The 25909-nt window shown below is 38.4% G+C and overlaps 1 protein-coding gene across 1 annotated transcript in view; it reads right to left on the minus strand.

Annotated features, from left to right (window-relative positions):
• The window catches only part of Ptpn12 (protein tyrosine phosphatase non-receptor type 12), a 74900-nt gene that overhangs the window by 15607 nt on the left and 33384 nt on the right, over positions 1 to 25909 (minus strand). The window contains exons 3-12 of the mRNA XM_051152100.1: positions 23936 to 24012; positions 21729 to 21824; positions 18990 to 19028; positions 17766 to 17837; positions 13498 to 13557; positions 11083 to 11225; positions 5857 to 5923; positions 3678 to 3755; positions 3485 to 3580; positions 2348 to 2433 (exon numbers count right to left, since the gene is read on the minus strand). Coding sequence (XP_051008057.1) covers positions 2348 to 2433; positions 3485 to 3580; positions 3678 to 3755; positions 5857 to 5923; positions 11083 to 11225; positions 13498 to 13557; positions 17766 to 17837; positions 18990 to 19028; positions 21729 to 21824; positions 23936 to 24012 — 814 coding nt within the window. The remainder of the gene's footprint in view (positions 1 to 2347; positions 2434 to 3484; positions 3581 to 3677; positions 3756 to 5856; positions 5924 to 11082; positions 11226 to 13497; positions 13558 to 17765; positions 17838 to 18989; positions 19029 to 21728; positions 21825 to 23935; positions 24013 to 25909) is intronic.

The following is a 25909-nucleotide window of genomic DNA, read 5'->3' on the forward strand; positions in this document are numbered from 1 at the left end:
TAAAGGCATGGGCCACCCCACCCCACCCAGAACACACACTCTTAACTGTATCTACTCATTTGTGGGCTATTCGAATCCAGGGACTGGTAGTATGGATGTATAACGGGGTATTTATACTCACGTGAAGGTTAGAGGTCCAACTCAGGTATCTTCGATCACGCCCTACCGTCTTTTTTGAGACAGGCATCCTCACTGAACCTGGAGCTTGCCTTGTTGGTGAGACTGACTGGACAGTGAGCTCTTGGGAGCCGCCTAGTTCTATCCCTTCCTCCTCCTAAAGGTGGGGTTAAAGCATGTGCTACCATGCAACGCTTTTGCCACAGGTGCTGGGGAGCCAGCTCAGGCTCTCCTGCGTGTGTAGCAAGCCCTTTAACTACAGAACCATCTCCAACCAGCACTGGTGTTTTCCAATAGTGGAAAAAAAACCGTTATGCTTACCCAATTAAATGCAGTCTTGAAGACCAGGCTGTAGTTGAGGATGGCCTGAACATTTTGTTCATAACTTCTGTGTTTGGTGAGAATGTGTGGGTGTGTACATACCACAGTGACAGCCAGAAGACAGTTTTAAGGAGTTGATTCTCTTTCCACTGGGGACTGAACTCAGGTCATCAGACTCCTGACACTGAGGGACTATAAATTACACCATATGACGGGCCTGACCTTGAACTTCTCATCTTCCTGCTGTTATCTTCCAAGTGTATGTGTGTGTGTGGGGGGGATATGCCTGGCCTGAAACACACTATAATTTTTGAATGGTTGGTCCTCTCATAGATTTCCTCCAGTTTTTTTTTGGTATTTTTGGCTTTTAATAAATCCAGCACTTTCACATACTGCCAATTTTAAAAACACATATTCTGCTGTTTTGAAGACTGTGGCAAATTTTTTAAAAAAACCTTAAATATGATTTAAGAGTTAAATGACAAGAAACGTTAATTTTTTCATTAATCAAAATAATAAACCTTTATTTAAAATTCTAGTTTCTACTGCTTATTACTCTATAAATAAATCTCTTTAAGACAACTTGCATTACAGGTGTGAACCACCACACTGGGCTTTACAGTTGTCTTCTTAAAAAGTTAAAAACTTGAGGCTGGAGCTGGAGAGATGGCTCAGACGTTAAGAGCACTGACTGCTCTTCCATAGGAACTGAGTTCAATTCCCAGCAGCCAAATGGTGGCTCACAACTGTCTATAATGAGATCTGCTGCCCTCTTCAGAGCTGCAGGTGTACATGCAGGCAGAGCACTGTTTACATAATAATAAATACATAAGTCTTAAAAAAACAAAAAAACTTGGGCTGGGGAGACGGTTCAGAGTTTAAAAACACTGCCGCTTTTCCATAGGCCAGGGTTTGATTCCCAGCACCCACGACTGCTTACAAACACCTGTTACTCAAGTTCTAGGGGATCTGATGCCACCTTCTTTCTAACTCCATACATACATATATATTACCTGCATACACATTAAATCAAATGAATAAGTCTTTAAAAAAAAAACAACCCACTGTGTAGCCCAGGCTCTCATTTACAGCCTCAAATCTGCCTCAGTTTCTCCAATGCTGATTTTACATTTAGCATCATCTAATTTTCTACTTGCTATTTTCTCAAGTTCTTAAGTGAATGTGTTCCAAAATGTTCTATGTTGTCTGTGTGCTTCCCAAATGAGACAGCTCTAAATGCTTTGACATGAATCAACCGCAACTCCTTGTTTGGATCCCACACATGCTCTCAGTTTTACACACAGGTTTGAAAGTCTAGTTCCTCCTCCCAGGTAGCATTCTCTTGCCATATAAAATATTCCGGGGGAGTGGGGGTGGGCGGGGCCTAGTGGTAGAATGCTTCTCTCACATGCAGAAAGCATTCTGGGTTCCTTTTATAGCACTGTCAAGCCAAATTAAGACTAAACAAAATAAAATCCTTTCTCCTATGGCCTCTACATCACTGTTTTCAGTCTTTCATTTTTCTTTTGTGTTATACCCAGAGTCTCAGAGTTCTTATGCTCAACCTGCTACTATCAGTCATATAATGAGCCTTCAGTAACCCTGGGCCAAGACAGGTAGCTTCTTGAAATATCAACTATTCTCTGACTTCCTGGTTCCAGAGAACTCCCCTGTCCTTAGAGAAACCACCTTAAAGAAAGGAAGCTAAGGACATTGTACCAAAATGCATACTTTGGGGTTAGAATAAGAAGTATGCCCTTAGCATATCAACAACAAATAATTGCCAAATATTCTACATCTTAAATGAAACAAACAGTTACAAAACAAAGAAATGATCAGAATTTGTCATTTTAGTTAGGTCAGTAAAGTAAAAATCTCCTCTTAGAGAAAATCCTAAGGCACACCATACCTTCGAGTCCTTGGTGGCTTTGGAGGAGGAGAACCTTGTTTTTCACCACCGACAGAGCTGACCATATTTCCAGTGGTAATTTCATTCTGCCAAGGGGGAAAATGCTTTACTAAAGTCACAGGAAAATCAACTTTCCTTGATTGACACATGGGAGAACTGAGCCCACAAAGCTGTCCTATGAGCTTCATTTATAAGCTGTGGCACATTTTCCTGGTCCTACAGCATAATCTGTACATGCAAATACACATATACCCTTTAATAACACATTTAAAAAACCCGAAGCTCCAGTAAGATCTCTTAAGGCTACAATGGCAATGACTTACAACATGACAAAGAGGGACTTACTGATGGTCCTACAATTCTGCCTCTGTAAAGAGCAGATAAGACATTGGGCATGGTGACGTATGTTTACAAGCCTAGTGCTCAAGGAGGCTATGGCAAGCGAACCTCAAACAGTCTGGGCCACACAACAAAATTGCCCCACAACACAAAACAGCATAGAGTATATGAAAATAACTACAAAATGTTATACTACCATGCCAAAATAAACTTCAAATAGGCGCAACTTATAATCAGTTGGAGGCGAAAGCAAAGAGAGAATAATGCAGTTAAGCTTTCGTTTGTTTTGTTTTTTGTATTGAGATGGGTTTCTTTATGTTGTCCTGGCTGTCCTGGACTTCCTGTGTAGACCAGGCTGGCCTTGAACTCACAGAGATTCGCCTGCCTCTGCCTCACTACTGCTGGGATTACAGGCATGCGCTCCACACCTGGCTAGCAGGAATTGCTTTTATCTGACCCAGGTTTTACTAACTTACCTGGCTAGCAGTTAAGTTTTGAAACAAGGCAGTTTAATACTTAAAACAATAATGAATATTTGCTTTGACGTAAGATCTTTTTAAAATTATACTTACTCAGTTTGTTTTGAGTCACTGAGTCTCTATTGTAACAGAGTAAAAGTTAGGTCTACAGAGTACACTGCAGGACAGCCAAAGCTACACAGAGAAACCTTGTCTCAAAAAAAAAAAAACCAAAACCAAAAGCCCTGAAACTGCTGCGGACGTTCTCACACAGCTACAGCACATGATCTCAAATGGTAAGAAGCAAATCGGCCACGGCTAGTGAGCAAAGAGTCCTTACACCATCAGTGATCTTCTGTGCTCCATGAATTTCATACAGTTGTAGCTGTTTTTCAAATAGTTGGGCAATAGCTCTGTGAACAAGCTCATATTGCTCCTATTAGAAAGAGAAATGATAAACAGAAGACAATGAAAAATACCAGAGGAAACATACATGAAAATATAATTTATAAAGATAAAATAATCAACTATACCTTTGTTTGTACTGCAGAGTGCCTCTGTGTTCTCATTTCTTGTATTAAATTAAATACATTAAATTCCTCTGGAATTTTCTAAAACAAAGAATTTAACATATGTAACTGTAGACAATGTCTGAAAACAGTAAAATACTCCCCAAATTTTGACACAGACCTTAGAAACAGGCTAGCCAACTACCAATATTTACTGCATACTACCTCTCTCACTGTGGACAGGGCTCATGTGACCCTCAGCGGTCACACTGCAGAGCATGACCACAGCACACACGGAGTAAAGACACCATGACAAACTCTTAAACAGTTATGAAGGGCTGAGAAGACGGTGGTCAGTAAAGTGCTCATATTAGCATGAGGACCCGGGTGCAGTTCCTCAGAAGCCACAGTTATGTCGGGAGTCGGGGCAGGGTCTGAACCACTAGTGCTAGGAGAGCAGCCATCCTGGCTAAAGCAGCAAGTTTCTAGCTTACCGAGAAACTAACTTGGAAAATATGATGGCAAATGAGCCAGAAGACACCCAAAGCCAAGCTCTGACCACCACATGCAAGTACAAATACCTGTGCGCAAATGAGCACATACAAATACCAAACATACATGCACATGAACACACAAGCCTGAGTAAAAGATTATTCAGTGGAAATGAAGGAAATAGATACAAACATGGAAAACTGATTATTTGAAGAACTAAGTAGTTGAATATGAATAAAGCCGAAGATAAAGTTACTTGAAATCAGACTATAAATAAATATATATTTGGTTTTGCAAGACAGGGTTTCCCTGTATAGTCCTAGCTGTCCTGGATTTGCTTTGTAGACCAGGCTGTTCTTGAACTCACAGAGATCTGCTTGCCTCTGCCTCCCTGATTGCTGGGATTACAGGTGTGCCACACCATGCCCAACTCAGACTATAAATATTAATAAAGAATTTGTCTTTACTCTTGAAGGTCACTGTGGCCTTAGACGTGGCCATGCAAAAAACAACTGCAAGGACTAAAAGACAGACCCATTAAGTTTCTTCTCCAAATGAGGAGTGTAAAACCACTGGACAACTCCTCGTACATTTCAAACTGAGACTACAATCACGAGGTACACTGCACTCTGCCAACTTCTACTCAAAGAAAGACGGCAGTCTGAACAGGGAAGAAGTGATTAGAATTTGTTGCCTAATAAAAACATTTTGAAACAGTGAAGATTGATGACTAAAGATTTTAAGAATGATTTTAAGATTTATAGCTTCAGAGTCTTTATAGACATAAAAGGATTTTTATACCTAGGTCCAGCTAAGGCCTATTATATTTATGTTAAGACAAATCTAGGGGCTAGAGAGGTAGCTCAGTGGTTAAGAACACTTACTGACTGTTCTTGCAGAGGACCCAGGTTTAATTACTGGCACCCACATGGCAGCTCACAAGTATGTGTAACTCCAGTTCCAGAGGATCTGACACCCTCACACAGACATGCAATGCAGGCAAAACATCAATGCACATAAAAAAAAAAAAAAAAAAAAAAGGGGGGGGGGGGGGAGGGCGAGGCCTGGGTGGTGGGGAGACAAATCCAATTAAGTGGGGACTACAACTGAAATATACAACTTTAGTGATCTGTTAAACAAATATTTAAATGTTTTAAACTTTTTTTCCAAATTTTGTTTGCTGGTATTTATGTATCTCTTCCTTTTCCAGTTTTGATTTTAAAAATATTTACTAATATCGGCGGCAGTGGCACACACTTTTAATCCCAGCAATGGGGAGGCAGAGGCAGGTGGATTTCTTGAGTTCAAGGCTAGCCTTGAGTTCCAGGACAGCCAACCCTATACAGAGAAACTTGTCTCAAAAAACAAAAGAGAGGGAAAAAAGGGCATATAGGTAATATATGGCAGGGGAAAGAGGAAGAAAAAGAAGGCAAGCACTACAGTGACTGTGAGAATCTTTCTCTGAATAGTCCATGTGGCACCACATCGCTGATGCAAGTGGTTTTCAGTGGAAAACAAACTTACCCTGCTGTCCAGTTCAGAATCTCAAAGTGGTATGTAACATTTACATGTACTCACTGCCTTCACTTACATGGTAAAACTAATTCTAGAAATATAATATATCTAGGAAAACATGCTATACTTTTAACAGTTAATGCTAATGTGATGCTTACAATAACCGAATATAAGGCTATATAAAAACTGTTCTTACCCCAGCTTTCAGCAAGTTCCATGTGTAATCTATGGCACAAATAGCACCTGTTCTTCCACAGCCTGCACTAAAGATGCAAAGTTTTGGGGAAAAACAAATTGATTTTTTTAAAAATAAAAGGCATATTAACAGATTGATTTACATTCAAAATTTTAGACACATCAAGATAGGAAAGGTGTTTTCTTCAAGGCTGCAAATACAAATAGGCAAAACACTAAGAATGTAACATTTATATAATTCCTGATTGTGTCATGGTTCTTCTTGCTATAGGTAGTTTATTGTATATATGTGTAATAATATAAATGTATATGTGAAAAAATAAAAAATGTTTTTAAAAAGGTATATTAACATTCAGAAGAAAAAAAAGATTTAAGAAATTTGATAAAATTCTAATTAGTAAACTGAATACAAATTAAAGTACAGGCACAGTACTATCCTTAATATTAATATTTGAATATTTAAGATTTTAATTCAAGGAATTTCTAAGAATTGGTGACTCACAGAAAAACCCACCAACCTTTAACTCGGTAAGCCTAATTCTGCCCAGTAATACTCCATAAAGATAAATTTATTCTCAATAGTTTAAGCATAGTACAATGCTCAAGGTGGCTTTATGTTCTGGCAAGAGGAACTAGTAAATGTAATAGGTTTGGGAAGAGACAGCTAGAAGCCTTAGGAATCAGCTTTAGAACCAGCAGTGATTTCAGCTGACTGCCTGGCTTCCTGAAGAGCAGCAGGAGTAGCCTTACAGTGGTGCACTAAGTGACCAGGACCCATCCAGAGCTGGGTGTGCTGATGGAGCACTTGTAAGGCCGATGCAGGGGTGTTCCCGTTCCCAGACAGCTTGGGATAGGCTTTAAGATCCTGTCTTCATATTGAATGGGCATATTTTCTTTCCTTTTGTATATGTGCTTTTTAAGTTACTGCAGTTAATATATTCTTGTTTAGAAGAACTAAATAACCAATTTTGTTTTGTTTTGTTTTGTTTTTCAGACAAGAGTTTCTCTGTGTAGCTCTGGCTGTCGTCGAACTCAAGAGATCTGCTTGCCTCTGCCTTCCAAGTCCTGGATGAAAAGCATGTACTACCACTGCCCTACAACAGTTGTTAAGACTAGAGAAATCCCATTGAAATAGACTTATGAATTATAGTTACTGACGGAATAACATGACAGAACAGGGAATAATTTCAAATAACTTGTAAAACAAAACAAAAGTCAAAACAATTTCTTTATCTTTCAACTCCAAAGTTTTCCTTTTTACACACCACTGAGTTAACGATGGAAAGACTGCTTTAATCCACACGTTTGTTAGATGCTTCCTGTGCTTTTAATGACCAACCACTTCTCCTGGAGGCAACATCAGACCTTTTTGGTAATCACACGACACCAGCTGACTAAGAAAACTTCAAAACTAGAACAAGTAAATCTTTTAAAGTAAACTCAAGGAGGCAAAGGCAGTTAGACCTCTGTGAGTTCGAGACCTGCCTGGCTTACAACCTGAGTCCAGGACAGCCAAGGCTACACAGAGAAACCCCCGTCTGGGAAATCAAAACCAAACAAAACAAAGTAATTAGCATCCAGGCCTTTAATCCTAACACTGGGAAACAGAGGCAGTGGGATTTCTGTGAGTCCAGGTCTACAGAGCAAGTCCAGAAGAGCCAAGGCTACACAGAGAAAGGGAAAATCCTGTGTCAAAAAATGTAACAAAATAAAACAACAAAAAACAAAGCAAAGAAACAAAAAGTAAATAACCAATAAATCTCTTATGTTTGTGTCTGAAATTTTTCATTTATTTAAAAAAAGTTTTTTTCTGTTGCTGTTTTGTCTATATAGATGCCTGTGCAGCACATGCACACACACTCGGTGCCCAGAGAAACCAAAAAAAGGGCATCTAATCCCCTGGAATTGGAGTTGTGAGCTGCCATGGGGGGTGCTTGGAATAGAACCTGAGTCCTCTGGAAGTCAGTGCTCTTAAACTGCTGAGGTTTCTTTTTTTCTTTTCTTTTCTTTCCGTCCTTTGAGACAGGGCCTATGATGACCGGCATACCCTACCATGCTTAGTTTCCTTTATTTGCTTCTTATAATAAATTCAATTACAGATACAAGTAACTTAGCAGGATAAATTTAGCCAGATTCTGAGAAACATTGACTCTACAGTCTTTTGAAAGATTAAGATAGAAAATTTTAAAAAACAAACCAAAAAACCCAACCAACCAACCAAGCAAAAACAACAAAAAACCAAACTGCCTCAGGACTCAAGTAGCATTCATATTATTTGAAAATATATAGATTTATCTAATGAAATACTAAAATTTGGTTTTGAAATATCCTTCATGCTACTGAGAAATATAATCATGACTATAGTGCAAACTATCACAAACATAGTTTCTCATGATTTATTCAAAATTGCCTTCTCCCTAACATTCTTATAGATACTATGCATGTAGAACTTAAAAATGAAGCTAAGGTTTGGAGATTTGGGTGAGAAATGTTCTCCCAAGACTCACATGTTTGAATACTTGGTCATCAGTTGGTGGCACTTACGGGGGCATTGCTGTAATAGGAACCTTTAGGACATGGGCCCTGGCTGGAAGGGGTATATTTATATACTTGCTTTCCTTCCTGATAGTGCTGCCATGCCTTCCTCATGCTATCCCTCTGAGACTGTGAGCTACAACAAGCCCTTTCTTCCTTAAATTGTTTTGGGTCATGGTATTTTATGACAGCAGAAAAAGTAACAGCACAGTGCTAGCTATTTTCCTTTGCTGTGTCCCTGTTTTTGCCGGTTTGTTTAAGGGTTTTGTTGTTGTTTTTCTCCCCCACCTTCCTCGTCGTTCGGAGACACAGTCTCACTCCACTGCCCAGACTGCCTTTATCTCACACAACTCTCCAGCCAGTCTCTTTTTAAGTAGTGAGATTAGAGGCAAGAGCCATTTTGTGAAGTCCTTGAACACTTTTAAATTAAAGCCTAGTTGGGTATGGTGGCTAATCCTTGATTGGCATCCCAGCACTGGGGAGGAGGAGGTAAAAGTCAGGGCTCACACAGGCTACCGACACCCTGCCTTTAAAAAAAAAAAAAAAAAAAAAAAGGTGAAGCAAGGCGTGGTGGGTCTGCAATCCCAGCACTAGACTACACAGAGAAACCCTGTCTCAAAAAACAAAACAACCCCCCAAAAAAAACCAAAACAAAAAACAAAAACAAAACCAACCAAACAAACAAAAACCCAAAAAACAAAAAAGAAAAAAACCTACCCAAACCAACCAAAACCACACCACAAACAAAACAGGAACAAAAAACCCCCCACAAACCAGAAACAACAACAATAAAAAAGTGGGGGTGATCCAGAGGAGCCACACATTTAAAGATTTTTCTAAAGAGGGTTGCAGTAAAGAGTTTGGTTATAAATAATCTGAGTCCACTGATGAGACAGGGAACAAAGGAATCACAATATTTAAGGATATAAAAATCATATAAATGCTTAGGCATGTATTCTTTTTTGTGGGGGTGGGGGAGATTTTTCTCTGTTTAGCCTTGGCTGTCCTGGACTCACTTTTGTAGATGAGGCTGGCTTTGAACTCAGAGATCCGCCTGCCTCTGCCTCCCAGAGTGCTAGGATTATAGGTGTGCTCCACCAGGCCCAGCTTAGGCATGCATTCTTAATTTCCCACACACGGAAAACTTAAGGTATCTTCTTCACAACTAAAAGGTTCATTTTTCATTTAAAAATTTTCATGACTTAAGTAGAAAAAATAGTCAGACAAAAAAATTAGCCTAATGTGTTCAATTAAAAACAGCTGGTTATCTTACTTAACACAATTAACCTATACCCTTCAGGAATAAATAAAATGTCGGAATAAACAGAAGTCAAAGACTGGGCTTACTCGACTTCTTACATATCAAATGACTAATTTTGGAACTTAAATATTAGCTGAAAAGAGTGGAAACATTTCTATAGAGTAGTGAGCTACAGATTTACCTAAACCTGAGACTGCTATGGAGGCAATCATTATTTAGTGTTAGGTAGTCCTATACAGCACAATTTAATAAGGATGTTCAGTAAACATGTACCAACAGCTTATATTTAACTTACTACAAAATGCCAAGCCAGGTATCATGGAACACATCTATAATCCAAGCAGGGCAGTGGAGGCAAGGAGGGTAGCCTTGGCTAAATAAGGTGCTGGTGCCAGCCTGACCTACAGAAGACACAGTGCTATGTCTTCAATCCTCAAAAAGCCTTGGGGGGGGGGGGGGGTAATAGTTAGCAGTAAGTAAACGCTACCCACCATAATTTCTTAAAGAGATGGGAGGGGAGAGAAAATGCTAGTTTCATGTCTGCTTAAGATTTCAGCAGTTGGACTGGAGAGAGAGCTCAGAAGTTAAGAATACTAGCTGCTCTTCCAAAGGACCTGGGTTCAATTTCCAGCACCCACATGGCAGTTCACAATTGTCTATAATTCCGGTTCTAGGGGATCTGACACCCTCACACAGACATTTGTGCAGGCAGAACACCAACGTACATTAAAAAAAAGGAGGGGGGGCGGATTTCAGCAGTTTAATCTATAATTTCAGGGTATGACAAGCTGGGGCACAGACATGAACACTTAACGCTTGTTCCTTAGGAACAAAAACAGCACTGGAAAATATCTTATAACTTACACTGTAAGAGCTCTGAAATTGGGGCGTATCTTACAAATGACATCTTTGCTGTGTAACTAGCAATGGCTTTTGTTTTCAAATTCTCATGTTTAATATGTGTAAGATGACGATGCCTCCTCTTTCCTTCCTTCCTGGTTTGTCTGTCTGTTTTTCAGATAGTCTTACTAGGTAGCCCTAACAGGCGTTGGCCTCTTTAGACCCTGTTCAGCTCTTTGATATTTGGATTATAGTCATGGTCACCATATCCAGCACCTGTCTGGAGACCAATGGTACCTCAGATCAGCAAGACCACTTATATTGATAAATATTTCTTAAATTCTGAGACTTTACTGTTTATGAAAATGACAAATTGATCAGATCAGGGAATAGGATGATGTTTTACTGTAACATCTAGACAGTCTATTAACCAGTTAGACTATATCAATTCACAGGATCTTATTCTCAAATATACTATAACAAGACTAGGAAAAACTCAAGCTATAACACATCATATTAATGTAGAAGTAAAACTATTTCACAACACCCTTATGCAGCGTGCTTCTTTACATCTAGGCTGTGACTTTGTACCTGCAGTGAATACAAATAGGCACATCTTCGTGTTCTTGGTATTTCCTCATTAAGCTTATCATGTCCAGAATAGAATCAAATGACGAAGGAACATCATGGTCCGGCCAGTTCACATAATGAAACTGATAGAGTCGACGGGATTCCTTCATGAAAAACAGAAATTCAGTAATTAGAAACTATATTTGCAAACTTTTAAGCTATGCATTTCATTTAATCATTTCTAAGATACCTTAAAAAAAATTGCCTTAATTTATTGATTTACCATATACCCAGTACTGATGTTTCATATTTAATAGCTTATTTAGTTTCCACAAGAAAGGTGGTGTTCATACCATCTTTATTTTATATGTAAAGAAATTTAGAGTATTAACTTGCCTAGTGTTTTGTATGATGTAACAAATGCAAGATCTAACCCAAGTGATATTAACATATATGACATACTCTTTACCATTATATTACATAACTTACTCTTTAATCCATACTATGAAATTGATGGTATTATCATTTTTACAATTCACTAGAACTAGGGGACAAAGTGAATATACTGAAAAAGAACTTATAAGAATGTGCAGCTCCAAGTCCATTTTCTCACTACTGTGGCCTGGGGAATGGTCTACTTCCTCTCAACCCTTTGAGGGCAACTGGATAGAAATGGTGTGTGTGTGGCGGGGTTGTTTCCAGAAAAGTGCTACAATTTTATTTTATTTTCCCTTTAGGCAGCTAATACACTATTTGCTTATATATTCCATGTCTTTCTTTTTTTCCAAGGCACGGTTTCTCTGTGTTAGCCTTGGCTGCCTAGACTTACTCTGTAGACCAGGCTGGCCTCGAACTTACAGCGATCCACCTGCCTCTGCCTCCCGAGTGCTAGGACTGAAGGCGTGCACCACCACGCCTGGCTTTATATTCCATGTCTTTAAACTTTTTCCAAATTTTAATTTTATAGTAAATACCGAAAGCCCACACAAATCAAAAATTTACAGAAGCTTCAGTTACTCTATAAAATACGTATTTTCATTTGAGTCTGAATGCACATGCATATGTATACAGTGTGTGTGCTTTGTGCCCTTGGAGGTCAAAAGGGCTTTGAGGGCCGGGCATGGTGGCGCATGCCTTTAATTCCAGCACTCAGGAGACAGAGACAGGTGGATTGCTGTGAGTTTGAGGCCAGCCTGGTCTACAAAGCGAGTCCAGTACAGCCAAGGTTAACATAGAGAGAGACTCTGCCTCAAAAAACAAAACAAAACAACAACAACAACAAAAAAAGGCTTTGAATCTTCTGAAAATGGAGTTAGCGTTGTTAGCACTGCAGCTGTGCTAGTCACTAAGCTGGGTCCTCTGAGCTTCAGTCCCCTCCATAACTTTTAATACTGATTATTCTAGATGCCAATAGAAAGAACAGAGCTTGGAATTCAGTCCCAGTATTCAAGTTTTATACCTGTCATTTACTAAATAGGCAAGTTATTTAACTTCTCAAATCCCCTTTATGTTTATGTGCAATACAATCTTTTGTTGTTGGTGGGTTTTTTGTTTTGTTTTGTTTTTCAAGACAGGGTTTCTCTGTCCTGGACTCACTTTGTAGACCAGGCTGGCCTCTAGAATTAAAGTTGTGCGCCACCACATCCGGCGCAATACACACTTTTATAGTTCGGATAACTGAGATATCCGATTCACTTGTAGATGCTAAGGCAGTAACTAGAGATAAAACATGCAATCTGAGTATAGTAAATGAGTCAACTAAAGGGATATATTAATACAGTCAGGGAGAAGAAAAAGTATACATAGTTTGACAAAAAAAGTAGGAGGGCTTACAAGTGAGCTGGGAGTAATTATGTATTTCATGCCCAAGCTGGACTAACAGAAACAGATGAGAAAATGTTGACAAGCATTTTCCAATATCCCTATATACATGTCTTTGGTTTCTTCCCTGAAAATTTATCATTTTGTTTGGCTCTGAAACATTTAAGTTAATAGCCTGAAGTAAACATAATTCAAATCTAAATGCACATTTACATTTTTATTTCTTATAGTGCTGGGGACTGACCCTTGTGGCTGCTAGACAAAGGCCCTACCCCTGAGCTGCATGCCAGCCTCTAAAACACTTACTTTTGTCTTTCAGAAATAGTGAATTCAAGTGATTAATAATAACTAATGCTATAATCTGCCTATTGTTAACAGAAGAAAACTATACGCAACAAAGAAAGCATCATTATTCCACACACAGAAAATTTAAGTTGTTCTAAGTAAATTAAAATTTATACTATTTTATTATGCAATTTGGTAAGCATAAGGTTGAGACACTAAGCAAATAAAATACATAATACCAAGAGGTAGAGACTCAGAGCAAGAATGGGAAAGGGAAAAAAGACTGCACGAGTGCAAACAGGTGCTACTTTTTAATCTAGAATTACTTACATTTTGAAATTCAAGTAAAAGTGTTCGAATGAAGTAGTCTGTTCTTGCTTGTTCATTTTCCTAAAAAGACAAACAATGTGAATCAGTAAAATGATTAAACGAAAAAGCACACATGTGCACACACAGCATATATCAAAACAAAATATTCCAAAGATCACAATCTAAAATTAACATTTAGAATTTTGGACCTATGTAATGATTAGTTTAAAAATCTAAAAGCCCATTTGGGCCAAGAGGAAGCAGGAGGAGCTTAGCAATGTCCTGGCAGCCATGAGGAAGGCAGCAGCCAAGAAGGACTGGTGGCCCCTCCCCCAATAAACGTTTGTGCCAGGAAAAAAAAAAAAAATCTAAAAAACAACAACAAAAAAATCTTAAATGGTTTTTAAATAGGGCTAGGGACTAAGCCAAGGGCTTGTGCATGCTAGGATACATATGACACACTGAGCTACAGCCTCTGCTTCCTAACAGTTTGTCTAATTTCTACTTACAGGCCTTTAAGAAGTGTCTATTAACTGGTTATTTAATCATGACTCTATCATCTAACAGAACATAGCGAAGTGGCAATCATCCCTGGAACCATTTAACAAACAATCGAAAATGAATGCCATGCCCTAATGTCTGCCAGGCATGCATCTCCGCACAAGCTCTAATTCTCCTCTCAGTCTAAATGAGCATCAAAGAGGGAAGAGCAGCCTAATCTCACGGCTGTAGAGCCACGCACAGCTCAAGGCTGATGCCGTCTCTTAGCTGAGTTCCCAGAAGGAAGCCTGACATTTGTGTGCTGCTGAGTTCTTTGTGCCTTGTTAGTAGTAAGCACAGGCAGTTTAGGTCAGTCATTAACAAGAACAGTATGTGCTATTCATTAAAAATAGACACCCACTATTACTCTATCATGGGAAATCACTTCATTTATTCATTAATTAATTCATTTATTTCTTATTTGGTTTTTCAAGACAGGATTTCTCTGTGTAGTTCTCAGTGTTCTGAAACTCCCTTTGGAGACCAGATTGGTCTCAAACTCAGAAATCTGCCTGTCTCTGCTGCAATCCCCCGCCCCCCCTACCCGTTTACTTTTTTCATTTATTATGAAGAGAAAAATGCATTTTACTTTTACTAAGAGGAGTCAAAGAGACAGCACAGTAACTCATGCCTATCACCCAGCACATGAAGACTGGGGTGGGCAGACTGCTGTCAGTTTGCGGCAGACTTGGCTACATACGCAGAAGAATTACTTGGAGAGAGCCTAGTGGGCTGGAGCTGACAACTGGGTAGTGTGCTGACACTCAGCCTAGCGGGTTGCTGCAGCAACACGGGCTGAGCCTCCCTTCTGATCACCCCCATACCAACAGGACCCCAGAAAAGACGGACTTCTGTCTCAAAGACTGTCACAGCCAAGTATACACTATAGTTGTTTTCATTAACATGCTTTCAGTTTGCAAATTTAGTTTTTATTTGCAGTTAAATTGGTGGAAATAATTCGTGAGTTGTCTAACACAAAAATCACAGACATTCTTTTTATTTTAAAGTCTTCAGCATAGATTAATCCTGATGCTGACCAATCAGATCAGCTTTTATTCACAAAACCAAACCTCTCACTAAGAGGACTTCATTTATCTTTTAGTTCAGATGAAAAACTACACAGAAAAGTCATTTTCCCCCCTTGCTTATGGAACTGCTTTGCTGTTAAATGTTGAACATCAAAATTTTACTTGAATAATAACATTCACGAGTTATCGTGCTGTAACCATAGCACACGAACTCCGTTCCCGTGTTGTCCTGGGATCTAAGAAAGAATTATTTCTGGACTAAGAGGGTATGCCTTTACTGAGTATAGAGTATTAGTTATTATTCATCCTAAATAACACAAAATGCAGTAGGGTTAAAACAAAACATCCAAATACTCAGGAGGCAGGGGCAGGGTGACCTCTGTGAGTTTAAGGCAGTCATGGCTACACAGTGAGACCTTGTCTCAAAAAGAAAAACAAACAACAAAAAACCTTTAAGGTTGTCCCACAAACCATTAATTTTAAGTACAATTTTACATTTTCTCCCACTTCCCATTTGTTCTCTTCCCTCATTGTTTTTAACTTCATTTCCTCAAATGTCTACTGTAGTAGTTGAACTTAACTCTAGAAAGCATTAAATGATACACATTTTAAGTCTCCCCCTTCAACTCCACCCCAAGGCCTGGGTCTTTCTAGACCAGTGATGCTCACCCTTCCTAATGCCTTTAATTCAGTTCCTCATGTTGTGGTGACCTGAACCATAAAATTATTTTATTTATTTTATTTTTTAAAATAGATTTATTTATTATATATACAGTGTTCTGCCTGCATGCATGCCTGTGTGCCAGAAGAGGGCACCAGATCTCATTATAGAAGGTTTTGAGGCACCTTGTGGTTGCTGGGAATTGAACTGAGGACCTTTGGAAGAACAGTCAGTGCTCTTAACCTCTGAGCCGTCTCTCCAGCCCCATAAAATTATTTTTGTTGCTATTTTATAACTGTAGTTTTGCTACTGTTATGAACTGTAATGTAAATATTTTTGGAGGTAGAGGTTTACCAAAGGGGTGGTGACCCCCAGGTCATTAGCCTGCTATGTAGACCAAGCCAGCCTTTGAACAATCTTCCTGAATAGTGCTAGAATTATAGATGTGTCCACCAGGGCCAACCTGTACTTTAGGTTCATGTCAAATTACCCGCTATAATGAATAATCTTTACCCTCAGAGTGGTAATTCAAGTTTAACTTTATATATAATTTTAAAATGTGAGGAAAGATAACAGGAAAGGCTAAGATGACACAGAACACCTCAGTTAACTATGTTCTTCTCCATTATCTGACTCCAAAGAGATCTCCAAAGAATCTCCAAAGAGATCATCTGAGCATAGCTACAGGAGATGTAAAATGACCAACAGAATCACCACAAAAATAAGAAAAAGATAACCTGTAAAAGTCATTCCCATCTCCTTGAGTTCGAAGTCAGCCTGGTCTACAAAGTGAGTCCAGGACAGCCAAGGCTACATAGAGAAACCCTGTCTGAAAAAAGTCGTTCCCAAAGCTCCTAAACTTAAAAGCAGTATAAAACCTTACAACTGTTTACTGTAAGCGCAAGCTTACATGGACTTGAATCCTTGCAGCAGCCTGAGTTTGTACCACATTGCAACTTAATTATTCATCAGTCTACAATGCAAATTTTCTGATTAAATAATGTATATTAAAAAATAGGTACAGTGCAAGGTTGCCAAATACAAATAGCCAAATTACTATGAATGTAGCATTTATAGAATTCCTGATTGTTTCATAGTTCTTCCGGCTGTATGTAGTTAATTTTATTTATGTGTAATAATATAAATGTATATATATATGAAAAGAAATATAATAGAAAAAATAAGTACAGTGAAGGTTCCCTCCCTACTGTCTAGTCTTTATAATGCAGGAAGGTGATATGCAGATTGCTAGCTGCAAACACTGTGAGCTATACTCTGATGCAACCGTGGTGTGAATGTGATAGGATCCCTTTCACTGAACCTAAGGCCTGTGCTTCATAGGATGGACCTTATACCTGACACTGTTAACTGTGGCTATATGGGTCATATGTCTTAGGGGAAACCACTTCTATTATTTGTTAAATGGACAAAGTGCCTTCCAAATACTGACCTTTCTATAAACTGACCAGTGCAACTTTCAAGCCTCAACAAAGAAGCTTCTTTTTGCAGATGGGGGTTAAGACAGAGACTCTTAGGTGACTAATGAGCAGAGACTAAATGACTATGACGTGCTGGCCTCCAAGTGGGACATCTGTAAGACAGCCCCTTCCCACAAAGCTCAGGAACCACTACAGACAAGCACAAAGATTATGACAGCCAATGGCTGGAGAGGGCTGCTATCAAACTGTTTTCTGAACATAAAAAGGATGTTATACATTGAAACTCATAGTAGCTGCAGCTCCCTGAACAAGATATAGCCAATCAAAACCCCCACATGATAGAAGAGGGGCTATTGACAGCTTTTGGTTGCTGGGCAAGGGACAGTATACTTTCTGTAGGGATGTGGCCTCTGGTAGTTTGCTGATGCTCCAGCAGACAGCCTTATACAACTTACACCAATTGAAATCATGAAGCTGTGAGGAAGACATAGTTGGTGAATCTGAGGAGCTGGAAAAATGGGGCAGGGACAGATCTGATCAAAATATATTGTAACTGTGTACAAAATTCTCAAAGAACAAATTTTGAAAAATATTTTAAAACAAACAAAAATAGGTACTTACACAAGAAATTTTAAATGGTGCAAATGTTATAGGATCTTCTCCATACAAAGGCCAATAGCGCTCACACTTTTTCTGTTCCCCAAAAAAGATAAATAGAAAAAAGTTGAGTAACTATATATAAATATTTTGAATCCTAAGGTTAAGAATAAAGAAGATTGCTTGGTATAAGAAGCATTTTGGGGGCTGGAGAGATGGCTCAGAGATTAAGAACACTGGCCTCTCTTCCAGAGAATCCTGGTTCAAGTCCCAGCACCCACATGGCATCTCATAACTAACTGCAGTTCCAGGGAATCCGACATCCTCACACAGACATACATGAAGCAAAACACAAATACACATAAAAAATAAAAAGGAATCATGAAGGAGGAGGAAGAGCAGCACTTTGCTTGTGCTAATTTTACTATTCTATTGGCCTGTGCTAATTAAAGGTTTTCCACAACTAATACAATAAGCTCATTAATGAGATAAGAAGAAAAATCCTATACTTCAAGAGAAGTGAAGAAAAACACCAGATGATCCAGGTGCCTTTAATCCCAGCACTAGTGAGGCAGAGGCAGGTGGGTCTCTGAGTATGAGGCCAGCCTGGTCTCTCTAGAGTGAGTTCTAGGGCAGCTTCCCAAAGAAACCCTGTCTTGAAACGAACAAAAGAAAGAAAGAAAAAAAGAGAAAAAAGAAAGAAAAGGGAAAAAAAACCCACCAAATGAGTAAAATTTAAATTTCCATCTATAATCAAATGACAATAAAGATTTTTAACATTTTGAGACAAGGTCTCATATAGATTTGCCTGGCCAAGAACTCATTATGTAAACCAACTTGGCCTCAAATTTCTGGCATGCTTCTTGCCTCTGCCTCCCAACTGTAGGCATTACAAGTATATGACACTGTATGCAGCTTAAATTGTTGATCATCAGACTTATTTTAGTATGCTCATTTGTTCAACTATTACTATTTTAACAATTACTTTCTAGATAATAAACTATATTTGTCTTAAAATACCATAAACACTTGAACGCTATATTTAACAATATACTATTATATTTAGTATGTTATAAAATATACTTCAGAAATATAGAAAGAAGATTGTGCTTTAGAAGACACTTTGCTCCATGTGTCATATAAAATAGGAAAGCACAAAAATGAAGTGTGAACCCTTTAATCACTGAAGTAATAAATGACCAGGAATTTCTATCTCCCCAAACACAACATGTTAACCAGTATACGTACCCTCCCCATCTCAAATTCTCGACAGGCCATTACGATGATCTAAAAAGGAGTTGGGGAAATAAAGAATATATAAGTTAAAAATCCTTTTACTTTTAGAACTAAATACAAATGTCAACAATTTCTTTTACACAGCAAACATTTACTTGATCTGTATTTTAAAAATTAGCTTTGATGTTCAGAGTATAGGATAAGGGCTGGAGAGATCATTCAGTTGTTTAAGGAACCAGGTGCTCAGCCAGGGGGCCGCCGTGTCTTGGTTCCCAGCAACCATATGGTAATTAGCAACTATCTGTAACTCCAGTTCTTTTCTGATCTCTACAGACACTGCACACACAACATAACACACAAACATATATGCAGGCAAAGCACACATAAAATTAAAATATCAAGAATATAGGAAAAAATACTATCAAAATCGTACCCTCAACATAACACACAAACATATATGCAGGCAAAGCACACATAAAATTAAAATATCAAGAATATAGGAAAAAAATACTATCAAAACTGTACCCTCCAAATAGAAACTAACTATACAGCAATAAATAAAAGTGCCTCCCAAGTGCTAGGATTATAGATGTACGCCACCACTGTCCAGCTACTCTTAACTAATATTAAATAAAGTACATTGAAATGTAACTTTAAAAAGTATGAACATATTAAATTTAACAGCTTCTAGACATAAGTTACACCATCTGCTTCTTCATCTTATAGTAGCATTTTATATTTAAAATATAAAAGTTGAAATTTTTATAATAAAATTGTTATATATAATCATTAAACTGTGAATCTAACTTATTTATTTTAAGTTATACTAAAGGGCTGTTAAGGTATTTACCTAATTTAGTACTACTGTTATTTTCTGGGGTGCTACTGATAGATCTTACATGTTTTCCCATTCTTAATTTTATGTATGAGTGTTCTGCCTGCATGTACACCTGCAGGCCAGAAGAGGGCACCAGATCTCACTATAGATGGTTGTGAGCCACCACGTGGTTCCTGGGAACTGAACTCAGGACCCTTGGAAGAGGAGACAGTGCTCTTACCCGCTAAGACATCTGTCCAGCCCTTCTTTTTGCTTTTTAAAAAAATAATTTATTCATTTTTATTTTATGTGAACTGGTGTTTGCCTGCACATATGTCTGTGTGAAGGAGTCAGATCTTGGAGTTACAGATCTTGTGATCATGTGGGTGCTGGGAATTGAACCCAGGTGCTCTGGAAGAGCAGTTCTTAACCAATGAGCCATCTCTCCTGTCCCTCTTTTTACTTTAATTAATTTTTTAAGAAATTTCATGTATATGAATGGGTCTTTTGCTTGCATGTGTGTCTGTGTGCTGCGTGCATGCCTAGTGCCCACAGGTATCAGTCCCTGAAACTGGAGTTATAGTTGTAGATGGCTGAAAGCCACCATGTGGTGCTAGGACTCAAAATCTGGTCCTTTGCAAGAGCAGCCAGTATGCTTACTGCAAGTCACCTCACCAGCTCCAAGTCAGCTTTCTTTCAGGGTATAGTCTTCCGCAGGCTCAGCAGGCTGCTGCCGCGTATGGCTTCATGTTGATGTGTACATGAGCAGCATAACTGAGCATGAAATTGCATACGGGGAGAGCCAGAAGGAGCGGTTAAAGGGAGTAGAGGGGAAATATGGAAATACATCTATTTATGTATAAATTTCTCGAAGAATAAATTAAGAATATTATACTTACGATTTAAAAAAAAAAAAAAAAGAACATCCCTTTATTATCAATCACTTTGCTGGTCTATGCATGCATTAATCTTTTTAAAAAATGACTTTAAAGTTATTAGTAGCTCTATCACTGGTTATTGACTTAGGTCAAGATTTAAATTATAGTCACCCTTTTCTCTCTTTTTTTGGCTTTTCAAGACTGTTTCTCTATGTAAAGCCCTAGCTGTCCTGGACTCACTTTGTAGACCAAGCTGGCTTTGAACTCACAGAGATCTGCCTGCCTCTGCCTCTGAAGTGCTGGGATTAAAGGTGTGTGCCACCATGCCCAGCCAAAGATTTCATTTGTATTGTGTATATGAATGTTTTATCTTCATGTACACCTGCAGGCCAGAAGAAGGCATCAGGTCACATTATAGATGTTGTGAGCCACTATGTGGTTGCTGGGAATAGAACTCAGGACCTCAGGAATAGCAGACAGTGCTCTTAACCACTGAGCTATCTCTCCAGCCCTACACTCTTCTTAAAATATTTGAACTAGTTTATGAGAATTTAATGAGTGATCTTCAAAATTAGTTTTTGTCTTTTCCACAAATGCCATTATACTTAAGCTATTGTACCTAAAACGTTGTCTTACAGGGGTTGGAGAAAGAGCTCAGAGGTTAAGAGCACTCCTACTCTTCTAGAAGACATGGGTTCAATTATCACTCACACAGCAGCTCACAGCAGTCTGTAATTCCAGTTGCAGGAGATCCCACACCCCCACAGACATATATGCAAAACAAAGACAATTCTTTGGGGCTGGCGATGGATCAGAGATTAAGAGCACTTGCTACTCTCTCAGAGGACCTAGGTTCTATTCCCTGCACCCACATGGAAACTCACAACTATAGGTAACTCCAGTTCCAGGGGGCCTAACACCCTTACAAAGACATACATGCAGGCGAAACACCAATGCACATAAAATGATGTATTTTTTTTAAATTGCCTTACTTCTTACTCAGGAAGCACATAATGTCATGCTAGGTCTCAGAATCTGAAACAAGAAGTCACTCACCACCACACTGTACTCCCAGATCATCCTCCAGAAGTCTATGACTGTGTTTGCTAAAGGCCCCTGGGTTGCCACATATGCTTTTGGCCCATAGACACCCTGTAAGAGTGAAAGGTAAACTTTGCAATTACTATGATTAACAAGAATATTTCATAACTCAATTCATTAGGGTTTCAAATTTTATTAGTAATGTTTTCATCTAACGGCATTTTCTTTCATAGTGCCTTTTAAAACATGGCAAAGATATGCCCAATTCATTTCAGTTTTTGCTAATCAACAGTACTTTAGTATTTACTGGATACATTGTACAAAATCAGTTATTAAAACTCAGTACTAAAAATTGAAAACAAAACCTTGGGTATGGTGGTGCATGCCTTTAATCCTAGCACCCGAGAGGCAGGACATGCAGATCTCTGTGATCTTTTGAACTTGAGGCCAGCCTGGTCTACACAGTTAGTTCCAGGACAGCCAGGGCTACGCAACAGAGACTCTGTCTCAGAAAACAACAACAACAACAACAACAAAAACTTAATACCTACCCCACCCCATAACTCTAGCAGAAATACAAAAGCACAGTTTGAATCTAAGAATACTGAAACTGGTTAGCAGCTTTTCCATGGCCACCCGAAGAATCCCCTCAAAGTGAGAGCATATTCAGAACCTACTGCACAGGTCTGAAATTAATAAGCTAAGAATAGATAAAACAAGGTATCTGATTAAAGTAAATGAACTGGCATATAACTGAATTAGTGCCCTGAGTACAGTTATAAACTAGAACTCTTGCAGGGCATGGCAGCGCATGCTTTATCCCACCACTCCGGAAACAGAGGCAGGCAGATCTCTGAATTCGAGGCCAGCCTGGTCTACAGAGTGAGTTTCAGGACAGCCCGGGACACACAGAGAAACTCTATCTTGAAGAACAAACAAAATAAATCTAGAACTCAACACACACATATAAAAGAATGTACATATTGACAGTATTTGAAATGCAATACCTTTTTTCTGTTTAATCCATACATTTAGTGTTTTACTGTAATAACTAAATTTATTTTGTTAAAAGATTCTTTACCCAAAACCATGTGTCCACCACAGTACTAATATTAATTTTCCATTCTTACTAACATTTATTATCAACATGTCTTTTAAAATACAGACTGCCAATATAAAAATCACTGAATAGTTGTATAACTATTATTAGTTATATCATAGTATATAGTTATATATAAAATAGTTATATATCATTAATAGTTGTATAACTAGATTCAAAAACATAAAATAGTCTATAAAACAAATTTAAGCCTTTATTTAAACTCACTCACACAGGAGGTTGCCTCTTTTTCTTAGTAACAGTATTAGAAACAGGACAGGCAAGGTATAGTAGAGCAAGCCTACCATCTCACTACCAGGGAATCTAAGGCTAGAGAATCTTAAGTTCCAAGCCAGCCTGGCTACATAAAGAAACTGTATCTCAAATCAACCACCTACGCAGCTACCACTTCAATACTTTTGATTCAAGGCTTACTAAAGTTACCTAAAAGGATATCACTTTATTTTTAAATTTGTATTAACACATTTACTTATGTATGAATGTACGCATGTATGTATGTATTTGTTTCTTTGTTTTGAGACAGTCACACTTTTTAGCTCAGGCTGGCTCTAAATTTATAGCTATCCTCTGATTTCAGCCTCCTGAATGCTGGCATTACAGGTATACCACACGTGACTCTCAGTTGTCACTGAAAATAGTAACAAGTACCAAAGGTTTTTAAATTTTCAGTTATATCTTAAAATTTAAATCAGTATGACCTAGTAATTTCAGCACTTCTAATTTATTCTAAGAAATTGTTCAAAAGAAGAGTGTTCACTGTAATTTCATTATCAAGAACAAATGGCAACTATCAAATGGTTCAACAATATAGGTACACCTAAACTCAAAAGGACAATTTTAAAAATGACCGAACAGGTAGTGTTTATAAGCCTGTAATATAAAGGTACCACACAGAAAACTATCTCTGCTATTATATACACAGTTTGATCTATATAGCTTAGGCAGCTAGAGGAATAAAGCCAATAGGATGTGCACAGCAAGGGTTTTATTTTTATTTATTTTCCTATTGGTACCATGTTGGGCAGTTAACACCTTCAATAAAATCGGTATGCAAAAAGGCATTAAGTATTTCAAGGAAATGTCCCTTCATTTTAATACATACCTTAATAAAATTTGCATTGATATAGTCTGAATCTTGAGACGGAGTCTTCAAAGTCAACTTAACTCGGCTATGATCAACTACAAAAGAAAAGAGATTCTCATAACTGTGTCCAGGTGTCATCCAAGCAATTCCTTTTTCTGTTTTTTTGTAGCAAAGCCCTACAATGTATGTCACAAAGGCACTGAACTGCTTTCAGTGACCAAGTGCTAGGATTACAAATGTATCACCACATGTACTTTAAACAATAGAAAATTAAGTTTAGGTACTAGGAGGATAATTTTTACTTATCTCTGTATTTATTTTAAGACAGTCACATTCTTCAGCTCAGGCTGGCTTTGAACTTACAGCTATCATCTGACCTCAGCCTCTTGAATGTTGGCATTACAGGTATACCACATGTAGCATATGGCATATATCTTATCTTATTTTAACAGAAAATAAACCATTGAGAAAGCAACAAAAGTGTAAATAAACATATTAAAGCTGCAATTAGAATGATAGAAGAAGAAGAAGAAGAAGAAGAAGAAGAAGAAGAAGAAGAAGAAGAAGAAGAAGAAGAAGAAGAAGAAAAAACAACAACCACAACAATGATTTTTGGAACTAGTTTTAAACAATAGGCACTGACCCAAATCAACTATGGTGGCATCTAGGGATCAAACCTCAGCATTTTCGCCCAAATTTAAATTTTGTCTTTAATCTCAGCATTTAGCAAGTAAAAACAGAGGAGATCTGTGAGTTCCAGGCCACCTGATCTACAAGTTCCATGACATGCAGGGCTATATAGTGAGACATGGTCTTAAAAAAAAACACAACTTTATGTGTATGGGTGTTTTGCCTGCATGCACACCAGGTATGTGCAGTGTCCACAGAAGTTAGAAGACAGCTTCAGATCCCTGAAACTGGAATTACAGATGGCTGATGAACGTGTGTGTCACATGGAAGTTATAAGAGGACAAACTGTAGCAGTTGGTTCTCTCCTTCCACCATATGGATTCTGGAAATTGACCTCAGGTCATCAGACTTGGCGACAAGCACCTTAACTTATAGACTTGTCAGCCTTTATGTTGATTTAAAAACCATTCACACTGTGCATAATGGCACACTCCTTTAATCCCACCAGTTGGGGAAGCAGAGGCAGGAGGATCTCTGTGAGTTTGAGGCCAGCCTGGTCTCCATACCAAGTTCTAGGCCAGCCAAGGTTACATAGAGACCCTATTACAAAACAAAATAGAACAACAACAAAACCCAAAACCCCATAAACCCAGAAAACTACAGTACCATTTAGAAATGATTTCAGACTTAGCTAATGTAGAGGGGCTGCTGTTTGCTCCTGATAGTCCTCTAGCAGTAACAGCCTTCGGGAGGGTCTTGCTATACAGTCCGGACTAGCTCTGAACTCATGATTCTTTGTACTGAGCCTACTAAGCGCCGGGATTACAGGAATAACCTCCATGCCTGGCTTACTACTCATTTCTTACATAGCCACAGCATAATTACCAAAACCAGAAAATCCAGTTATAAAACTATTAAATAACATTTTAAACGTTTTTCTAATGTTTTTAAAATTTTTCAAGATTACACATACTTAGTTATTCTTTCTTCTTTGTCCCTTCCAATTACACGTTTTCCTAATTGTTTACTTATGACCAGGAGAGAATCATGTAATTTGGGGAATACTACCACAGGACTGAGGGCTGGAGAAATGGCTTGGTAGTTAAAGGCAGTTCCTGTTTTCAGAGGATCCCCAATGCTCCGTCAGATGGCTCACAACCATCAGGGGATCTGATGAACTATCTAGCCTTCCCAGAAGGCCTGCATGCATGTGGTGCACAAACATGTGCACCATACATACATAACTAGGAAAAAAAAGAATACCATAGTATTATGTTTATTTTCATGTATGGTTGAGGTGGTTCCCTGGAAGATGTATTAGATTTTCCTAATATAGCGTGGGTCATGAGGTACAGACATTTT

Source organism: Acomys russatus, chromosome 10 (genome assembly GCF_903995435.1).
Source record: "Acomys russatus chromosome 10, mAcoRus1.1, whole genome shotgun sequence".
Taxonomy (NCBI): domain Eukaryota; kingdom Metazoa; phylum Chordata; class Mammalia; order Rodentia; family Muridae; genus Acomys; species Acomys russatus.